The 11251-nt window shown below is 42.9% G+C and overlaps 1 protein-coding gene across 2 annotated transcripts in view; it reads left to right on the forward strand.

Moving 5' to 3' along the window:
• Window positions 1–7864, forward strand: part of AOX4 (aldehyde oxidase 4) — an 85278-nt gene extending 77414 nt beyond the window's left edge. The window contains exons 33-35 of one of the 2 annotated variants that reach the window (XM_031651147.1): window positions 2900–3085; window positions 4995–5162; window positions 6593–7864. In XM_031651147.1, coding sequence (XP_031507007.1) covers window positions 2900–3085; window positions 4995–5162; window positions 6593–6646 — 408 coding nt within the window. In that variant the 3' untranslated portion in view covers window positions 6647–7864. 2 annotated transcript variants of the gene reach the window in all.
• The last annotated feature ends 3387 nt before the right edge of the window (window positions 7865–11251 follow it).

Raw genomic sequence — 11251 nt, forward strand, 5'->3', positions numbered from 1 at the left:
GTAGAGATGGGGGGGTCTCACCATGTTGGCCAGGCTGGTCTTGAACTCCTAGCCTCAAGCAGTCCTTCTGCCTCAGCCTCCCAAAGTGCTGGGATTACAGGCATGAGCCACCGCGCCCCGCCATGCTCCAAACCTTGTTCATATCAAGTGCAAGTATTCTGTAATACATATTGTATGTTATGCACATACATACACACACATAGATAAAATACTGAAAGTAAATTCAAGAAAAAGTTAATGGTTTACCTACATGGCAGGAATATATATGATTTATTCTGCTTTATGATTCTCTGTGTTTTCTAAATTTTCTTCAATTAGCATTGATATGTTCATAATTAGAACACTACATCGATAAAATAGTTACATTAGTGTTCATATTAGTATTGAGTTTAAACAGACTATACAAACTTACAGAAATTTAAGGAAAAAAATGTTTATACACAATTTCCCCCACTTGCTGAATTTAATTCTGATTTTTATCTTGCAAATAAATAAAATTAACTTACTCAAAGTCTTTTTAAACTTGGCGTTGAAATCTTCCCAGCTGTTGGCATAGCCTTGCTTTTTTCTAGCCCTGTTACTCAAAGTGGGGCCAACAGACCAGCCGCATTGGCTCATCCTAGACCTGCTAACCAGTTCCCAGGTGAGGCCAAGACAGCTGGTCCACAGTCTGCACCTGAGTAGCAATTGGGAGCAGTTGAATAACCTGGCGTCAAACTCTGACATACGGTGCTTTCATCCGCCAGCAGCTTCTCACCATCCTAGGTCCTAAGAGACTGGTTTACCTCGCTAGCTGGGTTGATGGGCTTTACAAGGAACAATTTGATTGGTCCCCCAGTGTTTCTCAAAATATGGCCCTTAGACACTGCAACAGAAGCACCTGTAATGCTTATTGGAAACACGAATTCCTGGGCCCACCCCAGGCCCAGACGTACTCCATCATAACTGTGCCAGGCTGTTATGGCCTAGCACAATTTTGTTAGGTGAAAATTGCTCTTAAGCCTGTAAGTTTGAGAACTACTGCTAGCCCCAGGCCCTACCTCCTCTCCCCATTTCTCTTCCTCTCCTCCCAGCTAATTCCTGCCTTGTTATTGCTTAAGCAAAGGCAAAAAGGAAGATGATCAGGAAACCTCACATTTGCCCCATCAGAAAAGGAAAGAAAACCAGAAGTGTGTTAGGCTGAATCTCTTGGGCTTTGATCTATTCCTTTAGAGATACACATTGTTATTTCCAAATTTAGCATTTAAATTTACGTACCTTATTCCTACATTTTGTGTTTTAATAAAATGGAAACTTTAACTTTCCAATTTGTGAACTCTCCAATTTTTTTAAAAGGTCGCTTTAAAAGCAACCTTTTTCCTGGAGCATAAATGTATGTAAGTAGAGCTCATCATGGCTTTTAATAAATATAGTTATTTCTTCCAATCTACCCTGTTTAGCATGATCTACTCTTCTTAGTAACATAAAGAAAAGTCAGCTGGGCACAGTGGCTCACACCTATAATCCCAGCACTTTGGGAGGTAATGTGGGTGGATCACCTGAGGTCAGGAGTTTGAGACCAGCCCAGTCAACACATAGTGAAACCCCATCTCTACTGAAAAAAATAAAAAAATGAGCTGGACATGGTGGCACACACCTGTAGTCTCAGCTACTTAGGAAGCTGAGCAGGAGAATCACTTGAACCTGGGAGGCAGCGGTTGCAATAAGCCAAGATCGAACCACTGCACTCCAGCCTGGGTGACAGAACAAGACTCCATCTCAAGAAAGAAAGAAAGACAGAAAGAAGGAAAGAGGGAAAGAGAGAAAGAGAGAGAGAGAGAGAGAGAGGGAGGGAGGGAAGGAGGGAGGGAGGGGAGGGGAGGGGAAGGGAGGGGAGGGGAAGGGAGGGGAGGGGAGGGGGAAAAACGTCGAGAAATCCAGATATTATAATGAATTACAGTGTCCTAATTCTATTTATTCTATGTCGTATTCCCTCAATGTTAACTTCTTTTTCATCTACTTCTATAGACATTTATGGAGAACCTATGTGCCAGGCACCATGCTAAGAACAGAATATAAGAAAGCCAAGCCTGAGATGCTCATAAGCTAGTGGGAGAGAGGAGGAGAGTGAGAGTGAGAGGTGAAAAATGAAATGCCCTCCAAGCTCCGCCACAGGCAGGAGTGTGTTCCGGGTGCAGTGAGCCTGGAGGAAGCAGTTCCTAAATCCAGCCAGGGAGTGCTGGGAGGATCTTAAGATACCAGAGGGGCCCTAATCCTTTAGCTGAAACGTGGAAGAGGAATAGGAGTGTGCCAGGTGGACAAGTTGAGGTGGGAAGGGGTGAAGACAGTCAGGAGAAACTGCATTTACCAAGACTCAGAGATGAGAAAGAAGCTGGTAGGTTTGGAGAATTAGCAGGAACGTAGCCAATGTCAGGCACCCGGAGTGTGGGGTACCCGAGGATGAGGCCAAGCAAGGTTGCGGGCACCAGTTCAAAAATGGCTTTCCAAAATGGCTTACTGGCTGGGTGTGGTGGCTCACGTCTGTAATCCCAGCTCTTTGGGTGGCTGAGGAGGGCAGATCACATGGTCAGGAGTTCGAGACCAGCCTGACCAACATGGTGAAACCCCGTCTCTACTAAAAATACAAAAATTAGCAGGGTGTGGTGGCGGTCGCCTGTAATCTCAGCTACTTAGGAGGCTGAGGCAAAAGAATTGCTTGAACCTGGAAGGCGGAGGTTGCAGTGAGCCAAGATCTCGCCACTGCACTCCAACCTGGGCGACAGAGCAAGACTCCATCTCAAAAAAAAAAAAAAAAAAGAATGGCTTCTTATGATCCAGAGCTCCACATTTATTCACACTGTAATATTTATTCAACCAATATCAAGTTATATCCTATAACCTGTGAATTTTTTGGCTGTAGGTTGAGGGAGCATTTATTCAAGGCATGGGATTCTATACCATAGAAGAACTGAAATACTCCTCAGAAGGTGTGCTTTATTCTCGGAGTCCAGATGACTACAAAATCCCCACCGTCACTGAGATACCAGAAGAGTTCTATGTCACTTTGGTGCGTTCCCAAAATCCCATAGCCATCTACTCATCCAAGGTAAGAACTTAAACCTCTGTGTTAGTTGGCTGTGGCTGCCATAACAAAATACCACAGACCGGGTGGTTTAAACAACAACGATTTATTTTCTCACAGTTCTGGAGGCTGGAAGTCCACCACCAAGGTGTTGGCAGGTTGGTTTTCTCCACGGCCTTTTTTCTTGGCTTGTAGTCAGCCATCTTCTTCCCATTTCTTCACAGGATCCTCCCTCTGTGTGTGTCTGTGTCCAAATTTCCTCTTCCTATAAGGACACCAGTCATGTTGGATTGGGGCCTGCCTGAATGACCTCATTTTAACTTAATCATCTCTGTAAAGCCCTCATCTCCAAATACGGTCCCATTCTGCGTGCTGGGGATTGGGACTTCACCAGATGAATCTGAGGAGGACACAGTTCACCCCATAACAACCTCCTTTTTCAAGAAATTATAAAACCATCCCCTGAATTTACTATGTCCTTTGAACTGCAAATCCCAAAAGGAGAAAGAGAAAAGAAAAGCATGCTTGTGGCAGAGTGACACTGACTCCAGAAGCCCAAGCCGGGTCTTCATGTTTTGCTAGAGATCAAGAAACAAATCTAAATCAAACAAGGGTCAAGAAGGCAATGAACAACTTGGCTCATGAGGCTAAGTGCCATTGTGAGATAAACTAACATTGTAGGCAAATTCCATCCACCCAGAGCTTTTCTGCACCCTTCCCACCTGTCCTCCAGACACAGTTCTTGCTGACACTGCCTCTTCCACACCCTCTCCAAGTCAAAACGGGCTCTTAACCAACTTTCTTCCTGACTTTTTCCTCTGAGGTGTTCATAGCCATTGATACCTGAGGTGTTGGTGCCATGCTCCCTGGAGCAGAAGGCCTTCAACTGGCCCATAAAGACCTTGGCAAGAAACGGTTCTCAAATACAAGTGTGAGAAAAAACACAGCTTCCCCAACATATGTTCTGGTCTGAGCCCACATCTGGACAGACAGGTGGTAACTTTAACCTCAGATTTCCAGAGTATTCCCTCTTTCCTGGGGGTAGGTCACGATTGCTAGGAAGGTGAGACTTCCTGTCTGAATGGTCTCTGTCTCCACTTCTACACCAGACTTTGGCCAAGGGCATTTCTAAGCTGGCCCAACACAGCACACAATCCTGCCACTTGGGGTCTAGCTGCCTCCCTGCCAGTTCTGCTCCAACTAGGGAACCAGACCCCTCAACTCTCACCCCTTCTTCCGGCCTCAGAGGAACCCCTCTGCCTACCGGCCCCCTTTCTCCCTCCATATTTGCCTCAGAGAAACCTGGAATTTTGACAACAGCCAAAGCCTGAGGAAGCCTTTATCTGCTTCCGGCCTTTGTCTCATCCCTCCACCAGGGCCCTGGACACAGATCACAGACCAGACTACCTGGAAGAAAGCAAAAAGAAAAATCAGTGCAAAAAAGCATTGGTGAATCATTTGAAATATAATGTCACCATAGTGGTAACTCGAAAGCATCCAATCTATGCCGGCGAAGTTAACACACATGAAAAGAGGCAACCACCTCTCACTGTCTTTCAAGTTCAACTGCAAAGATTGTGGTTGTTTCATTTTGGCCTTGAGTTAGACACAAATGTTCTGGAGCCGGAGTTGGAGCATCATACAGGGCACCAAAGGCAATGGGTGTTTGTAGCCCCTCCCCTCACATCATGTGGTATTTTAATTAACTCAGTAACCAAATTGCATTTTCACCAGCTACTCTGAGGTGGACACCCAAATCACCATGCAGGGGAATTTGATTCTGGCAATTTGGAAGCACTCCACTCTGAGGATTATAAAGCCAGAGAAGAATGTGTGTGTGTGTGTGTCTGTGTGTGTGTGTGTGTGTGTGTGTGTACACAAATTAGTCCTAAAAGAACCATGCATTCCTGACAGCCTTTTGTTTGTCTCTCAGGGGTTGGGTGAGGCTGGAATGTTCCTGGGGTCCTCCGTGTTGTTTGCCATATATGACGCAGTGGCTGCTGCCCGCAGAGAGAGGGGGCTAACCAAGACCTTCGTCCTGAGTAGCCCGGCAACCCCTGAGACAATTCGGATGACTTGTGTGGATCAGTTCACCGACATGGTAAGGGAGGTCCCTGTTGTAGTCATGGACTTTCAGGTTGTTGGTATGGATCTGATAACCATGACAATATTACAGGGCGGGTTCATCTTTTTCATTGAAAATTCTCATTTTGCCTTCACCTGCCACTTCATATGCTCTTTTTCTTCCTTTTTTTTTTTTTTTTTTTTTTTCCGAGACAGAGTCTTGCTCTGTCACCCAGGCTGGAGTGCAGTGGCATGATCTTGGTTCACTGCAACCTCTGCCTCCCAGGTTCAAGCAATTCTCCTGGCTCAGCCTCCCAAGTAGCTGGGATTACAGGCATGTAGCACCACGCCCGGCTAATTTTTGTAGTTTTAGTGGAGACGGGGTTTCACCAGGCTGGTCTCGAACTCCTGACCTCGTGATCCGCCCACCTCCGCCTCCCAAAGTGCTGGGGTTACAGGCATGAGCCACTACACCCAGCCTCCGTGTGCACTTCTTAACAACTGCAAAGTGAGCAAGCCTCTTCCAATTATGATTTGATTCTTTCAGACCCCAAAGAAAAACACACTCAGTTGAGCCAGTGTTAATAGCAAATGGACATGGTAGGTTGCTTCTTTAAACATTTTATCAAAATGTAGCTGATGTGATATTTTGATTACCTCAGTAACCAAATTGCATTAGCTAAGATATCTGATCTGGTCAATCATGCAGAAAGTATTTGTTAAGCAAACTAATAAAAATAAATGAAAATATCAAGTCACTGGGCACACCTTGATATGCCTGTAATCACAGAATACACTTCCACTTTCCAGTGGCTAAAAATATACCCAGAACTAGCATATGAGCCTAGTCCTCTATTGAACTGCTTACTGTAGCCCTAAGTGAGATTTTGGTATAAAATTAGATTGCACTTTATGACTTGAAAATTACAGGGCTTCTGAGTAAGTGGCATCTTATCCCAAAAAGAAGTTTATGAGGATAAGGAGGTTTATGACTCAAGGACTGAAACAAATATGAGAATTATATACTTTTGATATTAATAAAATGGACATTGACTTGTTCATTTAAAAAAAAAAAAAACCATGATTGTCTTCTGGCCAGGCATCATGGCTCACACCTGTAACTCCAGCACTTTGGGAGGCTGAGGCGGGCAGATCACTTGAGGCCAGGAGTTTGACGCCAGCCCGGCCAACATGGTGAAACTCCGCCTCTACTAAAAATACAAAAACTAGCCAGGCATGGTAGTGCATGCCTGTAATCCCAGGTACTCAGGTTGCTGAGGCACAAGAATCGCTTAAACACAGAAGGTGGAGGTTGCAGTCAGCCAAGATTGTGCCACTGCACTCCAGCCTGGGCAACAGAGCGATTCTGTATCAAAATAATAATAATAATTTGACTTCTTAATTACAGCATTTTTAGTATAATAACATTTTATTAACAACTATCTTTCTTCTTTTGATCTTTTTTAGATTCCCAGAGATGACCCTTCAACATTTACACCTTGGTCCATCCGTGTGTCTTAAGCCTATGTTTCCTAGAAAATGAAAGAATACATGATGGACCTTAAAAGTCTCAAATCAGAACAAAATATAGGTTGGCTCCCAACTGTCAATGATAATTTTAGCATCTTTCAGGTTTTCTCTGTGGTTTAGATCACTACATGATTATATTTCAGGATGCAAATTTTCACCAAAAGGTATAATGAAGCTTAGAACCAAAAACTCAAAAATTCTCATTTTAGTTTGCATTATCCTGAAAATCTACATCAGCATGATTTGAAAGCATGATAGAGTTTTTATTAATCTGGGACAACTTAAGAGAGACTATTCATGCTTTGTTCTTTAGAAATCTAACCAAAGTTCGGTCAAATTGTCCACCCGCAAAACTCTGAGGACTGGATTCCCTCAAAGCCAACGGTGTGCTAGTAATGGACAAATCCCTGGTTTATGGTGTTTGACCATTTCCATGGTGTAAATTCCCCTACCTTGGCCAATTCTAAGCCACTGATGTGAGGTCTCAGAATGTGAAGTTGAAAGCTTGCCGTCAGCTCTTGGGAGTGGGGAAGAGCTATCTCCAGCACTGTGAACTCACAACAGTCATCGGGTTCCTGCCACTCCCACATGGTCCATTTAGAAGAGGCTTTGGGAAGTAACCATCCAAAACCTCCAACTGGTCCTCATCTGCCATGAGCTACATCCATGGTACAACTTCTTCCTTACCTGGGAGGCCAGGGAATCATTGTTTATGCTGAGTACATCAAAACAATGATCTCAAATCACTTTTGAGTCCCTTGTTTTGGCTTAGTGTCCAAAAGGTGAAATCAGCACTATCTTCCTTTTGCCATCAAAGGGGCACAAAATCCTCAGGGTTATTTTTTGGTTATTTCTTAGCTATTTTACATGGCATTTTCCTGCAGAAATGCAGTCTTATACCAGAGATGATGTTTAGTCCCATGTGAGGTTTGGAAACACAGTAAAAAAAGAAACTTTTGTGTCAAAAACACAAATAAATAAACACTTGTCAGGGATCTGTGTGCTAGATATTAAAGCTCTGCATCTATTAACAGTAATTTTGTGACAGAAGGATAAGTTTAGATGTGTGTCAGACCAGGTTAGAAGAGAAGTCGGGTGGTAGAAAGGAAAGACTTCTTGGCCAGGCGCGGTGGCTCACGCCTGTAATCCCAGCACTTTGGGAGGCCAAGGCGGGCGGATCACAAGGTCAGGAGATCCAGACCATCCTGGCTAACACGGTGAAACCCCGTCTCTACTAAAAATACAAAAAAATTAGCTGGGCACCGTGGCGGGCGCCTGTAGTCCCAGCTACTCAGGAGGCTGAGGCAGGAGAATGGCGTGAACCCAGGAGGTGGAGCTTGCAGTGAGCCGAGATCGCGCCACTGCACTCCAGCCTGGGCAACTGAGCAAGACTCCATCTCAAAAAAAAAAAAAGAAAGAAAGGAAAGACTTTTTTCCAAAGAAAAAGGCTCACCAGGCCATGTCTCTTATTCTATTTTTTTCTGTGTCTCTTATTCTGAGAGGAGAGAGACAGAGAGAGACAGAGTCAGTCTTTAAGTGTTTGAATTCATTCAATAATCCAGATTGCCCAGAACCTAACCCATAAAAATTCATTGTGCCAGACAGAACAGCAAAAATAGGGTCACTGGTATATTTTTCTAACAGTAAAATAGGAAGGCACATTTACCACAAACATAAATTAATTACAAAAGTGTTATACTTCATAGACTGTAAGGGCAAGGCCTCTGATATCACAGAATTGCATTTTTACAAAATAAGTCTGATCATTTCAGCAGCATTTTATTAACTTGAAGAATTAGGATGGGAAAGTATTCACAAAAATAGTATGTGTTAAAGAATAGCAGTTTTCAAACATAGGGTTAATATCCTAATGCCTTTAAAAATTAGATTGACAATTTAGAGTGTCTGTTCTATTACATACTTAATTCATATCACAAATTTAGACAAATATCTATCATTGTGTGTCCAATTCTAAAATGTTATTACAGTGAGAGTTGGGCTAAAAGTATAAGATGCCATCTTTTTAACCAATAGATTCCATAAATGATCAAGCACTCTTTTAATGATAAAAGCCCTCGATAATTAACTCTGGGCAAAACTGCTAGTGCCTGTTACTAGTTATCATTACTGATGCTTCATTGTGGATTTAATAAAAGTTTATCAGAAGAGAAACAATGTGTAGCAGTTACCACATTTCCTGTGCTTCTGCTTTCAGGTTAAAGTGCCTGTGGGGTCAAAGATATCCTAATTCTTCTGAGTCAAAAGTTTATGACGGAGCTGTTTCACATCACCTTACAGAAACTGGGAAAACGAAGCTGGGTGAATAGTAGTAGGGATGGAGTTGATTTCCTTTCAGTATCTTGAAACTGCCGACACTCACATGCGCTCAGGTTTTGGAAAAGTTCAAGAATGTCTGGGACAGGGTCTTAGAGGTCTATGTTGCTTCTCTTTTTTTTTTTTTTTTTTTTAATATTTAAGTTCTGGGTACATGTGCAGGTTGGTTATATAGGTAAACTTGTATCATGGAGGTTTGTTGTACCAGGTACCAAGCCTAGTAGCCAAGAGTTATTTTTTCTGATCCTCTCCCTCCTCCCACACTCCACCCTCTAGTAGCCCCAGTGTGTGTTGTTCCCCTCCATGTGTCCGTGTGTTCTCGTCATTTAGCTCCCATGTATAAGTGAGAACATGCTGTATTGGTTTTCTGTTCCTCTCAGGGCCACACTGCAGTTCAACTTCTGCCTTTAACCAGCTCTGCTTCTTCCACCTTCCTCTCCCAGGTGTTGATCCCTAAGAAACATCCTACTTCCCAAACTCTATCTCAGCCTTTCTGAAATATGCCCCAGAGAGACTGCCCTGGGAAAGGTGTGAACTTGAGGAAGAGGCTGTCTGCCCTGAGGCAGCCCCTGAAGGAACTGGCAGCTGAGGATATGTGCTGACCCCACTCCCGGGCAGGGTACGAGTCCTTCCTCATAGAGGACCTGAGTGGAAGTGGATCACACAGATCAGTGGATCACTTCCTGGCCCACCACGCAGATCTATCAGAGTTATTCTTCCTGGTAGTTATTCTTCCTTAGTTTGCTGAGGATAATGGCCTCCAACTCCCTCAACGTTCCTGCAAATAACATGACCTAGTTGTTTTTAAGGCTGTATAGAATTCCATTGTGTATATGTACCACATTTGTATGTACACATATGTTCATTGCAGCACTCTGTGCAATAGCAAAGACATAGAATCAACCTAAATGTCCATCAATGGTAGACCAAATATGTTGTTTCTTTTAAAGAAAAATAGTTTCTCTGCACTTGATACTTTCAGTGTTATAAACTGGCCATATTTTTCACACTCTCAGAACACAGAGTACCATAGGTGGAGTTCTCCAGAGGCTGAGACAGAATTTGCAGAGTAGGATGTTTCTTAGGGATCAACACCTGGGAGAGGAAGGTTGAAGAAGCAGAGCTGGGCAAAGGTAGAAACTGAACTGCAGTGCAGCCTGAGAGGCATCAATAACCCGGCAAGGACTTCTGGGAGCAAACACTGCCCCACAGAGTTACCCTACCTAGGTTGAAATGTGCCATCAGGGGATGGCACTGCCCTGGGAAGGGTGTGATGTTCAGGAAGCAGCTGTCTGCCCTGAGGCAGCCCCTGAAGGATCTGGCAGCTGAGGTCATGTGCTGACTCCTCTCGAAAGTGGGCACGAGTCCTTCCTCATCAGGGATCTGGATGGCTCACTTCCTGGCCTACCACACAGATCTATCAGAGTTATTCTTTCTGATTTGTGAGTTTATTAATATGCAGATCTTACAGAAGTATAAGTAACAGTCACATTTAGCTATACATTGGATGGATTGCCTTTATAGAAAAGAACAATTTTACATTCAAAAAATACACAATTTACATATATGTAACATTTCTATATTTTAAGTCAGCACTTGCCTCAAATTCCATGTTATATTTTCAGGTTTTTTTTTTTACTTACTGAAACGCATATGATTAAACTCATTTATCAGCATACTGTGTGCAGATGCTGCTATTAATTACAAATGAAACCTCCAAAAAAAATCTCTTACCCAAGTTTCATTATCTGGAATTGACACTAGTCAAAAAAATTGACTTGCTGCACATAAATAAATGATCATGTAGATATATTCAAGAAGATGACTTTCTGCAGAGTTCTAAAGCCCTGAGCCCTGAGTTGACAGAAGCTGAATCTATCTGTAAGCAACAGTACGAGAAAACATGAGTTTATCCCAAAACGTCATAGGAATGCCTAGGTGTTAATTGTAGTGTTAATAGTGTTAATAGCTATTTAATATCTAATATTTCCCAAAACTTATAGTCAAAGAACTCTGGTCACCAAGTCAGTCATTTAATTCACCTGCTAGGGAATATACTATGAGACACTTCCTCTTTGTCATTTACTAAATTTCTATCTATATATAGGGATTCATTTGTAGAGTCTTTCATTAGTTCCAATTATCTAGTTGTCTATCCTTATACTAATACCGTATTAATATGTACTGCATGGCATGTTCTTTTTTTTTTTTTTTTTTTTTTTTGAGACAGAATCTCGCCCTGTCGCCCAGGCTGGAGTGCAG

The sequence above is a fragment of the Papio anubis genome, chromosome 10 (assembly GCF_008728515.1).
Source record: "Papio anubis isolate 15944 chromosome 10, Panubis1.0, whole genome shotgun sequence".
NCBI lineage: Eukaryota > Metazoa > Chordata > Mammalia > Primates > Cercopithecidae > Papio > Papio anubis.